Raw genomic sequence first — 22,714 nt, 5'->3', positions numbered from 1 at the left:
CTGGACTTTTAAGAGTCCAGAGGTGTCAGGGAAACAACACCCGAAGACCCCTGAGTTCCCCCTGTCCCGGTGCACAAACAAACAGAGACACGGGCTTCTCGATGGCGGCGTCAAAGACCAAGGTTTATTTACTGCAGGGACACAGAAATCATAGGAACCACACAGAGGCAGAATCTAGGAGACTGTTCGAATTGCATTAAGTGGGTTGTTTCTTAAATACAAGAAAAATGTCTTGGGGCAACATTACACGAATATTTCTCATGCCCAACCCGGTATCCCAAACAGATAATAAATAAATATCAAACAATGATTCGTTGTAGGTTTTCGGTATTCGATCAGGCTCTCTTGTCAGTTCTTCATTCTCTACTTGATCCTCCCCGTCATAAAAATCGTAACCTCCCCATTGTAAAAGCCCAGAAGGAAAGGAGCAGAGCCAGGTGCAAAGGATTGAAATATAGGATAAGAGGTGTTTATGGATCATAAACGGGCAGGGCAATCGTCTTCGGCCTTTCAGTCAGGACAACGGACACGAGAACCAGTATAGCAGGACTGGCCTCAGGCAAGGGAGGCGGCTTGATTCTGCCTAGTCACGCATCGTCAGCCTTTCTCGGGCTCGAGCTTACGTGTCCTTAACAAGGTGATCCTGCCGGGGTCATCGTCCGTTCATTGACTATGTGAGGGCAAGAAACAAAATGGATGCCGTAACTAAAATGGGTGCCATGACTTTAGTGACAGAATGCCCTATTTTCCAGTGAATTCATGCTAGTTGCGCAGCGAAAACACCGTCATGTATACAATGGATCATTTGCGGTTCATTGGTACCAAAATCGTGTCAGTACTATGATACCGAATTCACGGGTTCGGATCGCTACAGAACCTCAGACCGTCCTTTTGCCCTTACATAGGCAATAACTCACTCTATGTCAGAGTCCATTTCTATGTTCATTAGGTCACTGATATGTTGTTGTAGCATTACTTTATCTTGTGGTGCATCTCCGAAAACAGGTGGTCTTCTTACGCACGATGAAACACAAACGCTACATAAGGCAGGGCCACACTGAATAATGAGACAGCACGAGAATAAAAATACTAACGTAACACCAATGACCATTAGAACCTTCCACCCCCATGCAGATAACAGATTCCAGAACCATCCCATTAGTGACCAGTCACCTTCCTCTACGTGAATGGAGTCGGAGATTTTGTGTAACTTAGAGATGGCCTTGTATACTGTTGGCGCATTATCTGGGATAAAAACGCAGCAACTTGATTGGATCATCTGGCATACCCCACCTCGATCTGCAAGTAACACGTCAAGAACCATACGGTTCTGTAACGTCATGAGTCGATCCGCTTGAAGCTCAGCTGTCAGGTTACTAAGGGCACCTGTAGTTTCGATAATGGTGGATTCAACTACTCGTGTTAATTGACGCAGGTTTCTACTGTTGGCCATAGGCCCCCAGAACAGGAGGAAACCTTTGAAAAAGTCTCCTGCTTCTTGGCCAGCAGTATCCTCTTTACTGAATACACCTCTCACAACTCTCGTTTTGTGATAGTCCGGTGCAGCAGTGTATGTCGGAGGTAACAGTTGAGCGATATAACATGAGCCTGAGAAGTCAGCGGGCAGCCATGTATATGCTCTGTCTTGACAAACAAAATAGGTACCCTTAGCGGCTAAGAATGCAGGGGAAGATTGTGACGGGAACACGTATGTTTCAATACAGTCACTCTTCCCTAGTCGAGCTTTCGGATTCCTCCCATTTCCTTGCAAACAGACCTGACCTTGGTGGGGTACGACCCAGATCGGAGTTGAGCTCTTACGTTTGTTCTCACCCAGAGTAATGCCGTATTCTGTAATATTCCAACCCATGTAAACTCGCAATTCATCCTTGGGAATGTACGGAGTATTATTGACATCTCTCACCATATCAGTGATTCCTTTTACCAAGGCTCTATTAGCAGAGTTATACCGGGTGGAACGCGGAGGTCGTGGAAGGTAGGTCTCTAGAGCATAGGCGAACATGGTCTGAAATGCCCAGAATGATCCATTATAACTGAAAGGGAGAACCAAATAAGGGATGCCCTTGTCCATGGTATGTGGTATCAGGCCACATACCCAGCAGTTTGTTGTGTTAACCACTAGTTGATGTTGGTGCAAGAGCTGAATGAAGGTGTTATTTATAAACTCAGAGCGTCGAGCTTGCTCGTGGGCAGGAAAAGGATGAAAAGAATGAATAGAACCAATAGTCGGGGAAACAGAAATATGGGGAGATACTGTAGACGTAACAGGTGCAAAGATCAATTGAATACCAAAAATAATTCCGCCTATCAGAGTTATAAAAACAATCAGAAGTGTCAGGGCACATTGCATTAGGAAACATTTACTATACAATATGTCATATAATTTTGTCTTGTGCACATTTATGACTTTAACCCGTCGTAATTCAGGAAGCTCCATCTTCTACAACCGTTCGCAACGGATGGTTTGTACATGTTCAAAACTTACCTCTGTTTATCCTGGGAGTTCCCAAGACAAACAGAAGAAACCGACCTAATGTCTGATTCCCTGTAAATTAAAACAAGGCACACGTTACGACCCTACGGTAACCCAGACGGCAAGGTAAGAGGATAGCAAAAAATAAAAGCAAACTTCCTGACTGTACGGGATGCAATACGATCAAAACAGTTTTACAGTTATCAAACAGAAATGTAATAATGCAATGTCATCAGTTCATCACATGAGAACGTAGATTATATCTGTACTTTCCAGGCCTTGTTTGGTCTTGAAATAGCTGGTCCACAGGTGCAGAAATGTTCGATTCCACAGGTGACAAGTGTTCACTTTGTACAATACTCGGTTCAGGATTCAAATGAGCGGTTTCTGCTGAGGTGTCAAAGTTCTGCGTTTTAGTTCGTGGATGGTCCGTTAGGTACTCTGCATCACTGAAAGGGATGTGCCTAGGAACAGGTTCTGTCTCGGATACACCAATTCCCTGTCTAACCCAGTTGTCATAGGGGAGTGGGAGAGGGACACGCTTCGTGTGGCTGGCGTGCACCCAATTTTTCCTGCCAGCTAGGCGTACTGCAGTTCTGGTTACGAGGAGGACCTGGAACGGGCCCACAAATCTTGGCTGAAGGTTTCGAGTACGTTCAAAGTTCCGCACTACAACCTGGTCGCCGGGTTTCAACGTATGGCCTGGACTCTCCGGCAGTTTAGGCAAGGATTCGAATACCTGTTGATGAATAAGGCTCAGTTTAGCAGTCAGATCATGAAGGTAATCAATCAACATTGGGTATTCTATCTGTTTGAATTCCTTTGGCCTAGGGACTCCCCAACCATTAGCAGGGCGGCCGAACACAATCTCATATGGGCTAAGCCCTACTCGAGAGTGTACAGTCGCTCTGGTGGACAGTAAAGCTAGGGGCAGTGCGTCTGGCCAAGAGAGACCAGTGGAAGCTTGAATTTTTGCGAGCTTCAGCTTCAGGGTGCCATTGTACCCTTCCACCAAACCTGCTGACTGTGGATGATTCGCACTGTGGAATTTTTGTACAATTCCTAGACCTGCACACACACTCTTCATAACTTTCCCTACAAACTCACTTCCGTTGTCTGACCAAACAATCCGTGGCATACCATACCTAGGGAAGTATTCTTTGAGGAGGATTTTGGCAGTGGACATGGCAGTGTTATCCTTTAATGGGTATGCTTCAATCCATCTTGAAAAGGCACATACTACCACTAGGACATACTTAAGATTGTTACACCTGTCCATATGGATATAATCCAATTGAATCACCTCAAAGGGACAAGAAGGGGGAGCAAAATGACCAGTTGGGGTTGGGGTTCCCTTGCCAGGATTATGCATCAGGCATACCATGCAGTTTTTCACCACTCTTTCCGCACACTTAGTAATTCCATCATTCTTCCATACTGGAGCTAACATTTTACAGATCCCTTTCGAACTGATGTGCGCCGCTCCATGCGCCATCGTGACTACTGCAAGTACATACGCATCAGGTAACATCCAGCGTTGCTGCTCAGACAGATCAATCCAACATCCACTTGGATCCATTTTACCCGTTTTCTCCTTCCATTCATTCTTCTCATTTTCAGTTGCTTCATTCTGGATTGCTTTCACACTGTCAATCGTATTCTCACACATTCCTGATTCAGCAATCCATCTTGCAGACGTTGCAACATACATTCGGCTCGTCATGTTCTTGGCCGTTTCTTTAGCGACCTCATCAGCAAACGCATTCCCTGGGCCAACATCATCCGTAATCTTTCGATGTGCACTGCACTTCACAATCGCAACTTCATTCGGTAGGGTCAGGGATTCTAATAGATCGTTGACTAACTGTCCATGTTGGATCTTAGTTCCATGGGACGTGAGAAAACCTCTTTCTTTCCAGAGACGCCCAAAATTGTGTGCGACGCCAAAGGCGTACTGGCTATCAGTAAACACATTCACTCTCTTTCCCTCAGCTAAAACACACGCTCTTGTCAATGCAATTAATTCTGCTGCTTGGGCAGAATTCTGACTCACTCTTGCAGTCTCAACAATCGTACTCAAAGTCGTAACTGCATACGCGGCCGTCACATCACCATTCTGTAGTTTAAAACAGGACCCATCGACATATAACGTGCCGTCTGGGTCTGATAACGGAGTATCTTTCAAATCAATTCTACCTTTTGTCTCTTCCTCAGTTCTGAAACAACAATCATGGGGCTCTGAATCACTCGACTCCTGAGTAGTCGGCAACAGTGTTGCTGGATTCAATATGTTACATCGCTTGATCTGAATGTGACTTGCCAAAAGCGTCAGCTCATAGCCTGATAATCTAGCACTGGTGAGGTGCTGAGTTTTCGTTCGATTCATGAGTGTATCCACAGCATGTGGAACCATGACTACTAACATGTTGTTCATGACTAGTCCAGCAGACTGTCGAATAGACACTGCGGCTGCTGCCGTGGCTCTTAAACAACTTGGCAATGCTCTGGCTACCGGATCTAATGTGGATGAAAAGTACGCACAAGGCCGTTGTTTGTCGCCGAATTGTTGTGTTAATACACCCAATGCACAACCTTCTCTTTCATGGACCTATAGTGTAAACGGCTTACTGTAGTCAGGAGTACCCAACACAGGAGCTGAACACAGCGCATCACGTAAGTCGGAGAAGCTCTGTTGACATTCATCAGACCATGGCAAAGGGCTCGGAACACCTTTTCCAGTCAGGGCTACCAATGGTCTCGCCATGAGAGAAAAATTTGGGATCCATTGCCTACAGTATGACGTAATACCCAAAAACGCACGCACTTCTCTTTGTGTGCTTGGTACAGTCATCTGTGAAATTGCTTTGATTCTCTCTGGGGTCAACCTTCTTCCCTCCTTTGACAAAAGATGACCTAAGTAGGTCACTTCTTGGCAACAATATTGTAGTTTAGAAGGTGACACCTTGTGATGTAAGTCTGACAAATGACGCAATAAAGAAATTGTAGCTGCTTTGCAAGTTTCCTTGTCATCAGCAGCCAGTAAAAGATCGTCTACGTATTGGATCAGAGCAACACCATGAGGAAGTACAAGAGCGTCTAATTGACTTTTTAATGCTTGACTATAAATTGAAGGGCTTTCACAATAACCTTGTGGAGCGCGTTTGAATCTGAAACTGCATCCTCCTAAGGAGAAACCAAAAATGTCTCTACTTTCTTCTGCTATGGGAATGCTGAAAAATGCATTTTTCAAGTCGATCACCGTAAACCATGATGCCGATGCAGGAATCAACGTCAATAATGCAGTGATATCTGGGACTACAGGAAACTGTGGAATCACTATTTTGTTAACTTCTCTGAGGTCAATCACAAATCTGTAAATTGGAGGTTTGGAAGGGTCAGTACGTTTCAGAATCGGCAGAACAGGACTATTGCAGACGTTTCCTCTAGTTTCCTCTATCACATCTTTCTGTATCAAGTCTTTTACAATCAGCAAGAGTGCTTGTTCACCTTCGTTTGAAATCCGATACTGTGGGATTCGTGGAAATTTAACATTCGCTTTTAGACTTACCACGTAAGGGGGAATTTCCAAGAGGCCTACATCGTTGGGACCAGTTGCCCAAAGAGTATCAGGGAGAGAACGCAGCTCCGGTGGGAGCTTGTCCATCGACATGTACATCGGGGAGATGACTCCTTTACCTAATGTGAGCTGTACTCCCGAAGGAGAACAGTACAACATCGCATGCAGGCGTTTCAACAGGTCTAAACCAAGCAGATTCTCATTACAACCGGTTGTTAAGATGAGGGGTGCTTCTAGCTCGCATGGCCCAACAGTGATAGATAAAGGACTGGACACAGGATTGTGAACAGGGGCGCCTGAGAAACCTACTGAAGTGTTCGTTAAGCCGGACAAAGGTGCGCCAGGGAGTTTCGCGCACATGATTGAACTTTTTGCCGCACCAGTATCCAACAGAAACGGTTCGACCACGCCTGAGGTAACTACTGTGACATAAGGTCCACTCTGATCAACTGGAACTGATACTACTCCCTCTCTCTGCCTGCGGCTGTCCTATTGTTCGCTTCTTTGAATCTCTTCATTATGATCATAGTAATCTTCAACATGATACTGTGGAGATCTACCTGGCTGCGTAGGTTGTACATTTCGCTGGTCGAAATAATTCGATTGGCGGTCAGCCTGTGGTGTCATCGTACCACGCCCTCTACCTCTAGGAGCTTGCATAAACCCAACATTACCTCTCTGAGCTGGGACACCACTAGTTTGTGGGTGTAGTACTGGACACTCATTCTTATAATGACCCTCCTTTTTACAATAAGCACACTGATTCCATGCTAACTGTTGTCGGGGAAAACTATAATTAAATCTCTGGGCCGTCCCTTGCTGGAATTGTGGTTGTGGCTGAAACTGGGGTCGCTGCTGTGAATCTGACTGATTCGAACGAGGCGGATATGCCTGTTGCAAAAGAACTTTGGTTTTTAAATCTTTCGTTTTCTTTTCTGATTTTTCCTTCTCTTCTTTCTCTCTATTCTCATAATACTGAGCAGTTGCAAGTATCTGTGCTGTCGTCGACACTGCCCATGCACTTTCAGAATCCTTTAACTTGTTACTAAGCTCAGGTAGTAAATTAAACACGAACTTATCAACAAACAATCTCTGACCTCCCTCGGTACTCATATCTTGCCCACTTTGATCTACGAAGGTCTTTTCAAATCTAGTGAAGAAGTCAGAGACGCTTTCGTCCTTCTTTTGCTTGCATGCTGATAGTTTATCCCAATTTACTCGTAACGCTGGCATCAGCGTTTTCATCAGATTAATTATTCTGCCAGGTAAGTCAGCAATCAGAGGTTCAGGTTTAGCTCCACCAACTTGCTGTGCGTCTGCCGCTACGATAGCTGGCCAATCACCTCCTAAGGCGACCGGGTGGTTCTCTTGCCGAATCTTGGCCCATATAGGCTGTGGCACTACATTACCAAATAGCATTTCAATGTCTGCCAAATTCATGATACACGCTTGGCCTGTCTGTGTTAATTCTTTGTAATAACCTGCAGGATTTTTACGAGGGTCTGGTAATGCTTGTTTCACTGCTAATACTTCAGCCCGTTTCCAAGGAATGTGTATCCACACTCTCTGGAATTGTGCTGGAGCAGCTGCAATACCCAAGTTCCCATCAGCGGCAACTGCTTCGCGCCATATGGGCGGAACTTCTCTCATCGGGTACTGACCTCGTCTTTTCCTAGTTATCGGTGTACCATCAGGGTCTCTTGTCGCCCGAAAAGGGGACTCATCCCTATAAGCTAAAATTAATTCTATCGCTCTCCCTACTTCTGAACCTATCACCATTCCTGCGGCAAATTTCTGCTGAATATTTATTAAATCAGAGGGGACGGAATCTAAGTCATCATCTTCCCATTCCTCACGTACAAGAGAACACATCACGTCAAAAACATAACATTGAGTTGGTTCATTCCACTGCATAAATGTGTCTAACACTCTTCGTGCATCATACTTCGCAGCTTTCGACATCCACCTAAGAGCTGTCGAATCTAACGTCTCTCGTTCCTCGGGACCAGGAAGCTGGCTACGTCTCTGTATAGAGTCAGAAACGGGGGTCCCAGTTAAGGACCTGTAAAGAGGGGTTAAGATATTAGTTACAGAGTCGGTTATTTTCCGACGAACGGAAAGCGGAGTCAGAATGACAGGGCTTGGGGACAGGGCAACTGGAGCAGATGATATAGTAAGGGTAGGAGTAGTAGGTAAAGCAGTTTGCGAAACGACAGGCAAAGGCGGAATAGGCGAACCAGGAAGAGGGGGTGCCGTAGGATCATTGATCACGGGAAAGACAGGAGCTGGATTCAAAGGAAGTGGAGCACCTATCCCAGGCTGACCAGCAGCTGGCTGTACAACAGGTAGTAACTGTGGTGCTGTAATACCCTGTGCATACGGTGGAGGTGAACTCAACAGGTAAGACAACAGGGGATCCTTTTCAGGGTCCTCTATCGGCTTAGCAGGACATGATGGCAATACAGGGTAACATTTATCAATTGCCAAATTATATTTTCTATTCGCCATCTCCATTGCTTTCTCAGTCTCGTTGACATGCAGCTGCCTAGCAGACTCCATTAAAGTCAACCCTTTCTCTTTCTGTTCTCTCTTTGTTTTCCTAATTTCTCTCTGTTTAGCTTCTTTGCGCCATACGCGAAAAGAATCAAACATCGCCGGCCGGGCTTTTCTCTTAAACAACTTCATTTCTAAATTATCTAGAATTTCCGTTTCGAAACTACCATGCGGTGGCCAACTGAAGACACCATCCTTCTTGGTATAACGGACCCATACTTCATTATACGTAATAGGACCCACACCATGTTTACAATAGAGCTCATATGTAGGAGTCCCAATCGGAGGAACCGAACACGAATCCTCCAACCGTGAATCCCCGTTGCAACGTAACCAGGACAAAAAACAATTGTTACCCTTAGTCATGACAACAAAGACAAATTCCAACCAAAATGCGCAGAGAACTTAGGCCTACCAAAATGAACCAATACCAAATACAAAGGATTATCTTAACAAGAGCAACCAATGATAATCTACAAATCCAAAACAAACGTATCCAAATAACCAAACTGAGCACAACCCACTTAATACTTAACTGAAATGTTGAAGACGTCACCAAGGAGAACCCGTCTACGTCTCGCCGTACTAAGGTCTGCACCTCGGGTCCAAGACAGGGCGACAGTCAAGGCAGCGGTCCTCTGTAGCCGTCTGGGAACGGGAACCCTCGTGGAAGAGATCGTCGGGCCACTTTTACGACATGCAGGGATCGATGAAGCGGGGTACCTCCCTCCGGAATCTTCACACGAAACTTCTCGAACTTTTCAGGCTTTGGACCGGTACCGGATGACGTCGCCCCACGTTGGGCGCCAATTTGAGGTTCTGGACTTTTAAGAGTCCAGAGGTGTCAGGGAAACAACACCCAAAGACCCCTGAGTTCCCCCTGTCCCGGTGCACAAACAAACAGAGACACAGGCTTCTCGATGGCGGCGTCAAAGACCAAGGTTTATTTACTGCAGGGACACAGAAATCATAGGAACCACACAGAGGCAGAATCTAGGAGACTGTTCGAATTGCATTAAGTGGGTTGTTTCTTAAATACAAGAAAAATGACTTGGGGCAACATTACACGAATATTTCTCATGCCCAACCCGGTATCCCAAACAGATAATAAATAAATATCAAACAATGATTCGTTGTAGGTTTTCGGTATTCGATCAGGCTCTCTTGTCAGTTCTTCATTCTCTACTTGATCCTCCCCGTCATAAAAATCGTAACCTCCCCATTGTAAAAGCCCAGAAGGAAAGGAGCAGAGCCAGGTGCAAAGGATTGAAATATAGGATAAGAGGTGTTTATGGATCATAAACGGGCAGGGCAATCGTCTTCGGCCTTTCAGTCAGGACAACGGACACGAGAACCAGTATAGCAGGACTGGCCTCAGGCAAGGGAGGCGGCTTGATTCTGCCTAGTCACGCATCGTCAGCCTTTCTCGGGCTCGAGCTTACGTGTCCTTAACAAGGTGATCCTGCCGGGGTCATCGTCCGTTCATTGACTATGTGAGGGCAAGAAACAAAATGGATGCCGTAACTAAAATGGGTGCCATGACTTTAGTGACAGAATGCCCTATTTTCCAGTGAATTCATGCTAGTTGCGCAGCGAAAACACCGTCATGTATACAATGGATCATTTGCGGTTCATTGGTACCAAAATCGTGTCAGTACTATGATACCGAATTCACGGGTTCGGATCGCTACAGAACCTCATTCCCTTGGTCTGTGCCCTGTGCGCCAGCATACATGCAACCACACATTAATTAAAGCACCAAGACAAGGTTCAGTTTGCTTTGTGCGCTATATAAAGAATTGGCACAGTGATCGGTGAGTCCTCCTTCCCTCCATGACAGTACCCTCCCTCAAACAGTTCAGGTGTCCAGTGTCCTAAATGGATAATGGGATTAGCACATCTCAGACAAGTCAGTTTTAGCTGGATCCCAGGCTCAACAGAATAGGGTGGGGGTCACACAGACCTTGAACTGGGACTCAATAGTGTTTAAGAGCGCTTTACAATGCAATTCAACTGGTTTCTAAATGCTTGAGAAATGCAAGACATTAGGGGATATGCCAAGGATCACAAAGTCTGTTCACACCTGGGCACCAGGATTACAATGGATCGAGGCGAAAGTAGCGAGCCGAATGCTCTTAAGTTATTGAAGGTGAATCCTCTTGTCAGAGATTCTTGCTTGGTCAAAGCGAGGATGCATGCTGCTTCCGTTGCACCAAAGACAGCTGCATACTGTAAATTGAGCTGGTGTGCTGAGATGAACAGGTGGGGCACTTCGTCACACATACTGTCACTGAGAACTGGGGAGTCGCAGTGACGTTGTGCTGCAGCGGCTCCTGTGATGCAGCGCGCGCAATGAAATTCATTTTATTTATTTATTTGTTTACTTACCTCTGTTCAGACGTATGCTGTAGTTTACTACCCCCCACCCTGCTCCTCCCCTGCCCCACTTGCCGCAGCACTCCCTCCAGGAGCCGCTACTGACGTTGTGCCTGTCTGGCGTGGACGACTCTCAGGACTTCCGCAGTCGCTGTTTGGTCCGCGGTGGTTGACCGGGTGATGCGAAGGTTGGAGTTCTCAGTGGTTGGGCCTCCACCGGACCATGCCATGCAGTAAGCATTGCAGCCCCAGCCCCACATGCCCCTGGGGGTTCTCCTGGCCTGGGTACTTTGACCTTGAAAGCATGGACCCCTGCATGCGCTCGTGGAGTGCATGGTTCGGGGTCCCATCATCTGCTGAGCCAGAGAGCAGGATCAGAAGCTGCATGGGGTGAGTGTGGGGTGCTTCCCTATGTAGTTTTTTCCAGATCCATGGTTTGTTAGCGGTACATGTCACTCGCACCTGTCCCATCGCCATCTTGGCTGGCACAGGCCCATCGGTTGCTTTTAGTTGTTTTGTATGGTGCATTCCATGCAGGCTTGAGTTGACTTGAAAGTGACTCCTCCCTCAGTAACTCTGTGGAATTCCGCAGAGTGAAACTCCGCGAGCTCCGTCCAGGCCTATTTTAGTTCCAGTAGTTTCAGTATTTCCAATAACAACTGGATCTATCCCTCTAAGCCAATCATCAAATTCATTGGATGTAAGACCTGATTCTTCTGCTGGGGTATTCAAAAGTATTTCTCCATTATATGTGCCTCTACTCACATTAGGTGGTGAATGGTTAGAGGAACATATCAGAGTAAGTGTTCCCATGGGCACTGTCGTTCTGGAGGTGCTACAGTTTACTTGTGGAGGCTCACCTGTCTTAGGCATGAAAAATGGTGATGATGTTTGAACCATTCTATTGACATGCTCAAAGCTCATCTGATTGTACGTGGAATCCACATTTGTAATATGTGTGACAATTCCCTGAGTCAGTACCATAGATGTCTGAAGAACTTGTCTCATGGTCGAATCTATAAGTGTATTAGCTGAAGCGTTTATTCCTGTAGGAACAACTAATGTATGGGCAGTATTTTTGCTGCACCCCAGACTTATAAAGGGGTACAACAGGACCAATAGTTACCGGAACAGTCAAAGCGTATGTAGCATTTAAAGTAATTAGATGTAAAAGGTCTCTCATTCCCATATCTCCTCCTATTGGAGAGAAAGGTATGTGTACATTTCAGTTCACGGGTACAGAAGATGCATTAGCGATTCCATCTGAATTTGCATTTGTTAGTCCCCCAGATTGAGACTCATTATATGATGGTGGAGGATTCAGCAATAGGCTGTTTAAAAATTCATCATCTATATCATTGTCTTTATATTTAGCTATAGCGTCAGTCTTGGCAGTCTCTTAATTCATTTTCTTCTTTTTTAATTTGTTTTTTTCAAAGGGAAAATATCTGAAGGCACAATTCTATTGCCTGGTTAGTTTTAGCTGGCTGTGGGAAATTGCTAAGTGTTCTGTAGGTGGGGAGAAGGATGACAAAATAAAGCATTTGATCAATTTAACTGAATATTTAGAGTCTCCTCAGAAGTTGAATACCCAGTACAACTACTTTGATGCGGTTGATGGACGTGCTGGTCATTATGGCTCAGATTTACAGAATTTTGACACAGGAGAAGATGCTGCACCTCTTTGCCTCACAGAGAGAGAGAGAGAGAGAGAGAGAGAGGGGAAATGTGCCATATCTACTAAGATATGATGCAGTTCTGCTCCCTTATAGTACTGGTGCACTTTGGCTCCCTAGCGCCAATACAGGCACCCTTGTGCCATGGTGCAAGGGTGCCTGCGTTGCGGTCAGAATATTTTTTGTGCAGAAAGGTATAAATTCCTACACAGAAACTAATACTTAGAGGCGTATTCCTCTTTACATGGGTACTACAGAATGCAGCACACGTTCAAAGAGGAAAGAGAAAATAACGAGAAGAAATAAAGATATTTATCCTTGTTACATCAGCCTTGTTTAGGCGCACCATTTTGCTGCAAAGTCATGTTACTTTTAGTAAATATGGGTTTATGTCAAAATACATGGTTTGATTCATGTGAACTCTCATGCTTCACCAATTCCCACCGTTTGGCCTCTCTCTGCTCTGTTTGTGCTGCACTTCTGTTTCTCCTGCATACACCCTTGTTTCCTGCTCTTCTACCTCCTTAGCACCTCTTACATTTCCCATCTTCCACTCTCCCACTTTCTGTCTTCTGCCATTTGTGCCACACACTGCCCCACACATTGCCCCCTGCACTCCTCACCCCTCCCAGGACCTATTTAATGTTGGCTGCAGTGCAGATCAGCCATTAACCAGGGGACTAGCCCAAGCCCTCCAAGGACTTACCTGTGACTGGTACTCCCCTCAGTCAGGACCCTTTCGGACCCGGCTTCATGCCTTAGACTCCTGCTTTAGACCACTCCTACCCGCTTTCTCTCGCACTCCCTCTCTATTGCTCAATCTCCCTCTTGATCAATCTTTCTCTCTCTCTCTCTCTGACTTTCTCAGCTCTCTCTCTAGTGCCTTGCTGTAGTCATTTGCACATATTTTCTTATTTTGTGCATCTCTTTAATAGTTTCATGCTTCTCTTTCACACTTTGTTTTCTGCCTCTTTTTGCACCTGTGTTGTACTCTGCCCACCGTTTCTTATCTTTACTGCTCACCTTTTGTACCTCTTTTTCATAATTTTCTGTGCATCTTTTTTATCTTGCTCATTGTTTTTGCCCTCTTTGTGTGCCTCATGGTGTAACTTTTTCCCATCAGCCTCTCTCTGCTCTGTTTGTGGCACAACTTTGTCCCCCCTGCCTGTGCCCTTGTTTCATGCCCTTCTCCCACCAAGAATAACTTACCTTTTCCCATCTCTTTCTTTCACTTCCTGCCACCCACCGCCTATGCCCCTCTCTACCCCACTTGCCATCTACTGCTATCCTCCCTCCTTGCAGGACACACTTTATCACAGCCAAAGCATGTACGTGTACATGTACAAAGGACATGCTTCTGCCACCCAAAAATGCACCAAAGGCAAGTTTGTCAGCTCTCGTCTGAGTCTGGACCATGCTGTATACTCCTGTTTTTCCCTGACCCACCTCTATTCTGCTGCATTCCTCCAAGTGCCCAACCCTAGCCACCACTCTGCTGCTGCAACAATCCTCACAACACAGAAGGTACAGTCACCTGTTTCTCCTGCAGATTTGCATGTGCTCTATCTCCATACCCTCCACAACCTCAACACGCACTATCCCCACACTAAAAACAACCAGCTCCCCGGCGGTCCATGCACACCTGAATCAACAACCAGCCATACTACTCTAATCACTCACCTGCATACTACTCAACACCTGCTCACTCAGCAAGCACACCACAGACAAATGGGGAAAAAAAACTGCTCGGAAATTTGTCTGAACACAGTTGCAGCACCGATCAATGCCACTGTTATCCCTGCTGGATACAAAATCTTCAGACAAGACCATCAACAGATGCCCGGAGGAGGATTCACAGTCTATTTATGGATTCTATCAACTACACCACATCCGCAGCCTCCACAACCAGCTACATGAAGTACCTCACCTTCAAGCTGCAGATCACAGCAAGCTTCACCAGTGACATCATGGATTTTGTGCACCACTAAACCTCAGCAACTTCATCCTCCTGGGAGAATTTTTACTTAGAGACTACACTGACCACCAACTCCATCACACTTCTTGAAAGTCTAGAGAACCTCGATCTCACTCAGCATGTCACAGAACCCACCCACACTGCTGGAGACCTCCTAGATTCAATCTCCTCACAATAACATCACAGTAAACAAATCATCACTGGCCACCTAGATTGACCACACGCTCTTCAGCTTCATCATCACCACCCTGTACCATTGAAGACCGACCACCTGGGGACTTGCCAGCCACAGCTGGAAAAACATCTGAAAAGAGGACTGGGCTTCTGCCCTCTCCAAGCACCACTCTGAGCAAACCTGTAGCCTAACGAAAGACATACATTTTTTTTATGTCTGGCCCCTGGCCCCTCTCAAGCGGGGTGAAACAACAAGAACACAAGCACAAACCACCTAGTACACAAAAGAACTCCGGATGAAGAGGCGGCACTGCAAGCAACTGGAACACAAGTGGAGAATGAGCTAAAACACAATCGACAAAGACATGTACAAATCTCCCCTGAGATGCTACCAACAGAAAATCCCGAACGACAAGCAAACAGCCCTTCACAGACCGCATAAAAGACAGCTCCAACAACTGCAAAGAAATCTTCTCCATCATGATAGATTTAACTGCACCCGCAGCCTCTGTCAACACATCATTCCCTCGAAAGACCTCTGCAACAATCTCTCAGACTTCTTCAGCAACATGATCACATCCATCTCTGATAAATGTGGCCCCCAATAAGACCCCATCAACCTTATAGCAAGCCTTTGGTATTGATTGAAGAATGAATCCTGATCACATGTACCACAATCACCATAGACAAGACTGCCACCAACAAGAACTCCATCAGCTCTGGGGCACCTTCAGACAAGTGCCCTCACCATGCCTTCAACAAAGGACTGACCCCATCGGCGAAGAACTCACTTATATACTCAATACCTCCATTAAAGCAGACATCTTCCCATAAGCTTGGAAACACGCCGCAATAACTTACCTATTGAATAAACTGATAGAGGACCCAGCAAGCTCACAAACTACTGGCCTGTCTTCCTTCTACCTTGCTTAGCCAAGATCCTAGAGAAAGCAATCAACAGGCATCTAACTGAACATCTCCTCAACCACAGGCTCTTCAACACAACACAACACAACACAGTCTGGATTCAGACCAAATCACAGCATGGAAACAGCTCTCATCACAGAAACAGATGACATCCCCATGATCCTTGTAAGAGGAGAAACTGCAGCCCTCGTCCTACTGGACCTCTCTGCAGTGTTTGACACAGTTTCATTCACACCCCATCCTCATCAAAACAATAGCATGAGGTGCCTATTCTGGACCTGCTCTTTCTGGATAGGAAGAACACAGACAGACTACTTTGCCCCATACTCCTCAGAAGCCTGACAACTCATATGCAGAGTCCTTCAAGGCTCATCACTTTGCCCCACCCGTTTCAATGCCTATATGACACTTCAGCGCAACATTGTCTGTGCCCACAATCCTCTCTTATGCCAACAACACACAACTTATACTGTTGCTCTCAGACAAAACAGAAAGAACAAGTTTACCACCTCTATGTCTGAGGTAGCCACCTGGATGATGCCTAACTGTCTCATCCTTAATACCAACAAAATAGATGTAATGATCTTCAGAAAAAACACCTTCTAATAGGAATCATTACCCAGCCTACCTCAGTCCGACTTCTACCCCCAGCTCACGTGCCGCAAAGCTTGCGATTGTCATTGACAACAAGCTGGAAATGTCCATCCAGGTCAGCGCAATCGCCCCATCCTGCTTCTTCACCCTGACAAGGCAGATCTTCAAATGGCTCCCGAGCAACACCAGAAGAGCTGTCTCCCACACCCTCATCATCAGAAGGTTGGACTATTGAAGCTCTCTCTATGCAGTGATCACCAAACACCTCACCAGAAGTCTTCAAACCATCCATAATACAACAACCAGACTCATTCTCAACCTCCCATGCAGGACTCACATCATAGCCCACCTGAGGAAGCACCACTGACTTCCGATACACAAGCATGCACAGTTCAAGGTCCTCACCCACACTCACACAACATCGGCCCGGTCTGCCTAAACAGCCGCATTTCCTTCCACCTACCATCCAGTCACCTCTGCTTAGTTGGACACCTTCTTGCATACATCCCACACATACACAGCAACATAACTGGAGAGCAAGCCTTCAAAGTAATCACTCCAAAGGCATGGAATGACCTCCCCTTTACATCACTTTACATCACATCACTTCACATCCCATTCACCTCACTTCTAGAATTACGAAAGAGGCTGAAGACCTGGTTGTTCAACTAGCTCCCCTTCCCAAATCCCAGGGCCAAGCTCCTACACCTGCTTAGCACCAGGATACCATTGCAGCTGATAGTTTGCTCCACAAACACACAGAACATGTAATGCCACCCCAAAGCAAGGTAATGTAAGGCAGGATATAGGGCTGCCTTGTATAATTTCTTTTTTACAAAGTCATGCAAAACCACACAAATCAGCTTTGCATGGCTTTGTAAATAAGAAACTAGATTTTGGGTCGAGCTGCACTAAGTAAGTGAAGAAACCTTGAAACTAAATCTTAGTACATCTGGGTCTATGTGTTTTCTTATTGATGGTACTTCCCAGGGTCCGTAGATCCATTATATGATGGCTGCTGGGAGGTGACTATGGGGAAGGGGCAAATGACTATTTCAAGGAATTGAGAGTGTGAATGTCCCTAAATGTTGAAAACTTGAAATCCTGACCCACATCTTCCGGGAATCTCCCAACAAATTACTCAGGTTTATTTAGTTATTGCAACTTGGTCTAGATAGCCAATTTATTATAATTTAAAAGGAAACTATTTGAAGTTGCAAGAAATTTATGCATTTTAATTTATATTTCTCTTCTGTATACTAAACCCAAATTAAATATTTATTGAACCAGGTGAGGCTTTTATGAAAAATGAACTTAATTCATCATCTACTGATTCCCTCTAGGGAGTTTTAACTATCACCTCCATATTGTACAATTAAAATATGCATTTCCAGATAATCTCTTGAAATCTTTTAAATAAAAGATCCTTCTTGGTTCTCATGAATGGACACGTTTGATAAAGTTCAAGACCATTGCAGAATCCTTTTTAAACAAATATATTACGTTTACAGTATCTGCCATGCTATAGCAACTATTAGGGAGAACATTAAAATGTTTTTTGATCTCTTGCTGGGATTCATCTTCAAAGGCACACAGTTATTCCTTACCTTAAAAGGTTCTTTTGCAAAGAAGCTCTGCATTGTTAGACAAGATAGTTCCAATTAAAACCACACACTTACTCAAGTTTGTTGTGTTAACATTTGAAATTCTAACATAAACATAAATGCATTTTCTTAAGAAGTACCTTGACAAGCATATTGGCATGCGCTGAAGATAATCCTGTGAGTTATGCACCAACTCTAATAAAGATGGCTAAGTTTTATTGCACTTCCTGATTGTACCTTATACATTTCACCTTTGTATCCTATGCAGATATACTTCAAAGTATTCATTCCTTTTTTTGGATACAGCAAATTTCAAATGTGTACACAATTCTAAAAATTAAATTATTTTTATTGGCGTGCAGAAAGAGCATATCTCTGATCTTCTAAAAGTTGTTGCTCATGTTATCATTGAAGAATAGTATCTAATTGCGTTGTATTTTTTTTTTTTTTTTTAAATATACACTGTTTATTCAATATGTCTTATGCTATATTGTTAAAGAAGAGATACTTTTTAGTATAGTTTTCCATTATACCACTTTTGCCAACTTTTGACTCTTTTTCTTTGAACAGGTCGCTACCCAAAATTAGTATTTCACTTTGATCTCAAAAGAAACATTTTGTACTTTATCCTGGAAACCTACGTACCGTCGATACTACTTGTTGTGCTTTCTTGGGTGTCGTTTTGGATCAGTCAATCATCTGTACCAGCCAGAATCTGCATTGGTAAGGAATGGATAAAAATGGCAAACACTTAAATCATAAGGTCAATAGTTTGTTTTGTTTATTTATGTAAAATGTTTTCTATAGTGCGAACATGACTACCGGGGTTATCAGAGCGCTTTACAGTAAATAAGTTAGGGAAGGATTCAAGGGGTAAAAAAAGAAGAAAAAAACAGAGCAACCAAACAAAAACAATATTAACAGTCTCATAAAGCAAGGCGCCCTAGGGAGCAATGGAAGCAATGAGTCCAGGCAAATGTTTCTTCATCCATAATGTTTTCACTTCCTAGATAAAGGAAGTATAGGGATAAAGCCTATGTTGCGAATATGGTCACAGGGGGTATCATAGTACATTACCATATATCAGTTGCAAACGGAATGAAGCAGAGTTAATAGAGGACCGAAGATCGGCAAGACCATTCATATACTCCGACCGGCAAGGGTGTCATCTAGCGACTTGGAAGCTCCATTACAATGGTAAGAATTTCTTCATCAGTATCAATTTTACTTCCTTTTTGAAAAGGGCAGTAGAGGGATTCAACCTGACTTCATGGGGTAAGACGTTCCATATACATATCCTTTGTTGTTGTTACATTTTTGTGGTTTGAGCAGTAATGTGCTGGCACTTCTCAAGGATCTAGATTCACCTAGATTCACCTGAGAGCTCCAACCTTTGAGCGAGGTACATTGGGTATTGAAATGAATGGCTTTATGTGCCATACATGTAATTTTTTATTGTATCCTAGTTTCATAAGGGAGCAAATTTAGGGATATTAGCTCTGGCGTGATATGATTGTATCTTTTCAAGCCCGTTATGATCCTGGCAGCAGAATTGAGGGTAGCCCTGAGAGGGGCAGTCTTCGCTCTAGGAAGGCCACAAAGGGTTGTGCTTCCATAATTAAGCTAGGAGATCACCAGGGCTTGCACCACAACCTTCAACTCATGTGAATGGAGGAAAGGTTTTATTTTCCTTAAGAGGCTGAGTTGGAAATTCGCTCCTTTGGTGAGTTTACTAATATGCTTCTGCATGTTCAGACTCTTGTGGAATCAATGATGTGTGGCGTGCAATTTCGAGCTGTCAGTTGACTCATCCATTCTTCAATGATTGGAGACTGGTTGGATGGTGCAATTAGGAGGAATTCAGTTTTAAGAGTCTTGGCCTTAAGGTGGTTCCATGTCAACCAGCTTTGTGTTTTCAGTAAGACAGAGTTGCGGGACCTGATGTCCTCAGGGGAGGCGACCTTCATGTACAGTTGGGTATCATTGACATACATGTGATAGTGAACGATGGATGATTTCAAGATTTCTGTTAAAGGCTCCATGAACAGGTTGAAGATAGTGGGTGAGAGCGTAGATCCCTGTGGAACCCCCAGGGTGACCGGTGAAGGATGAGATAGGGACTGGTTCACCTTGAAGCTTTGGGTTCTAATGTGGAGGAATGAGGAGAACCAGTTTAGTACAGGCCCAAAAAGCCCCATCCTGTGTTCCAAGAGGTCAATTAGGTTATCATGTTTAACAGTATCAAAGGCTGATGAGAGGTCGAGGAGGATCAATAGGCAAGATTCGTTTTGATCTAGCAATCTTAGTGCGTTGTCTACAATGTGAGTGAGAGCAGTTTCTGTGCTATGACCCTGGCCGAAACCAGATTGAAATTGGTCCAGGAGTCGGAATTGTTCAATGTGGTCACAAAGCTGGACATGCACACATTTCTCCAGGAGCTTTGCCAAAGTGGGAATGTTAGAAATTGGGTGGAAGTTGTATAGGTCAGAGGGATCTGCGGATGGTTTCTTTAGAATAGGGGTAACCTGCCCAGATTTTAGGCAGTCCGGAATAACACTTTGCAGAAGTGAAGCATTGACAATCTTCATCCAGAGTAAGAGTAAGGAGGCTCTGATCTCAGAGAAGAAGTTTGATGGCAAGGGATTGTTGAAATGGTTAGATGGTTTCAGAGTGGCTAGAGTTTTGTGTGTAATACTTTCCTCCAAAGTTTTGAAAATGCTCCAAGAGGGGTTATTTTTGGGGGGGCAGAGCCGACTGAGCAGGACGTCATCTGACCCAGTAGGAGGGAGGGTGTTAAGAGGTGCGATCAAAAGGTCTCCAAAGCTGAATATAGTTTAACTTTGATCTTAGTAGTCTTATCGGAGAAGAAGTCAGCAAATTCATCACAGTTAGGCTGTGAACCAAACCCCAGTGTGGAAAGGTTCGGTTGATTGTTTGATTGGAGCTTGATGAGCTCAAGCAGCTTGTTTGGACGTTTGTTTGCACGCTCTAATTGGTTTCTGAAGGATGTGGCTTTAGAGCATCTGATGCATTTGTTATAGATATTTCTTACTGTTAGAAATGGGGGTCTCTAGTTGACAGAGGTAGGTCCCTTTGTCCAAATAGGGATCCTTGCTTCGAGTCAGGGTAAGGGGGATACACTCCTAAAATACCCCTGCTCACCCCCTTGGTAGCTTGGCATGAGCAGACAGTCTTATTCCAGAGGCAGTGTACTGCCCCTGTGCTGTTTGCTGACAAGTAAATCAAATAAGCCAATCATTAAATCACTAATACATAACAATAATTTACAAAGGGAGCACTTGCACTTTGGTACTGAACAGCAGTGGCAAAGTGCCCAAAGCATCTAGACCAGTAGAGATGGAATCCAACACATAGTAAAACACAGAAGGAAAAGGGAAAAAATGGAAGGGAGACCCACACCAATGGTGCCAGGTCTAACACTTACATATCTCAATTGGTTGAGATGTTCATGGAAGGGAGAAGATCTCCACAATCTTTCCGCTAGTCTCAGATTCCGTCTTTCAGTATTTAGACTGTCATTGTACCAAGGTTTGGAGACTTTGGAGGACAGTCTTTTTAGCTGCAAAGGCGCCATTGATTCTGGAACACTAGACATGGAACTGTTATAGTTGTCCGTAAGGGCATGAACGTCAGACATATTCACTGGAGGGGGCAGGGTGTTATCACAGAGAGCAGTCAAATCACGCAAGTTGATGTTTCATAGACATCTTTTCCAGTGCCTGGGGTACTTAGGCTGCACTCTGTTAGCTCTCACAGAATCTGAGATGAAGAAGGCGATGCAGTGGTGGTCAGTCCAGTCACACAGGACGATAGATTCAAGGTGAATGGAGTTGAGATTACCGATGACTAGATCTAGGGTAGCACCTTTAATGTGAGTGGGGCTGTCACAAATTTGGAATTAAGTTAAGGTCTTCCAGGAAGGATTTGAGGCTATTGACAGCCACATCATTCATGTCGTTCCAGTGGAAGTTGAAATCTCCCAAGAAGATCTGAGTGCCATGAAGTTCTGCATTAGATGAGATGATATCCATGATCTGTTCTATGAAGGGAAGATTGTCACGCGGAGTGTGGTAGAACGTGTGCTCTTTGCATGGATGATTATTGCTACAAGCCACCTCAATGTACAAGTATTCGCAAGACGGCAGGAGAGCCGAGCCATGTTTGGTGACAATCTAGTTGGTGGGGAGAACAGGAAACATGGTGCCCGAGCTAGATGGGGCACATGGTTGAGGAGGCTATTCTTAGAGGCCTCACTTAGCTTCAGATTAGCGGACAACTCTGAGGTGATATATAATAAACTTCAAACCTCTGCCTTAAGTTGTTGGCGGCAAAGTGCAATCTCATTGAGTCTCGGTTCCAATGAGGCGAGGGAGTGGGTTTTTGAAGCTTGGAGCAGGGGACCCTGTGGAGACGGGGAACTAGTGGAGGATGGGAAAGCAAGGCCTGAAAGAACCTGTGGCTGGATTCAGGGCCATGGGTCTGGGGGCTAGGATGGGAGGGTGAGTTAGGGGGAGAGGGGTAAGGCGGATATTGACCCAAAGGCACCTTCAGAAGCAGGATAGGATTGTGAAATAAGTTGGAGGATGAGAGGTGCAACCCTAGGCCAAGAGGCAGCAGAGGGGACTTGAGAGACATGTTGTTGTTAGACCAGTTCAGATGATCAGACACCGGGGGTGTTGCCAATTTTAATATATGGAGAGTATGGGCACACTCATACTATCTACCGTACTGGGCTCGGAGTTC

General features: G+C 44.8%; 1 protein-coding gene across 1 annotated transcript in view; it reads left to right on the top strand.

The window, feature by feature from the left end:
* Nucleotides 1-22,714, top strand: part of LOC146867498 (gamma-aminobutyric acid receptor subunit pi-like) — a 624,891-nt gene that overhangs the window by 531,916 nt on the left and 70,261 nt on the right. Inside the window, exon 8 of the mRNA XM_085614996.1 lies at nt 18,521-18,673. Within this exon, the coding sequence (XP_085471122.1) occupies nt 18,521-18,673 (153 nt within the window). The remainder of the gene's footprint in view (nt 1-18,520; nt 18,674-22,714) is intronic.

This window comes from Triturus cristatus, chromosome 1_2, assembly GCF_964204655.1.
Source record: "Triturus cristatus chromosome 1_2, aTriCri1.1, whole genome shotgun sequence".
Taxonomy (NCBI): Eukaryota; Metazoa; Chordata; class Amphibia; order Caudata; family Salamandridae; genus Triturus; species Triturus cristatus.
This window is presented reverse-complemented; position numbering and strand designations above follow the sequence as displayed.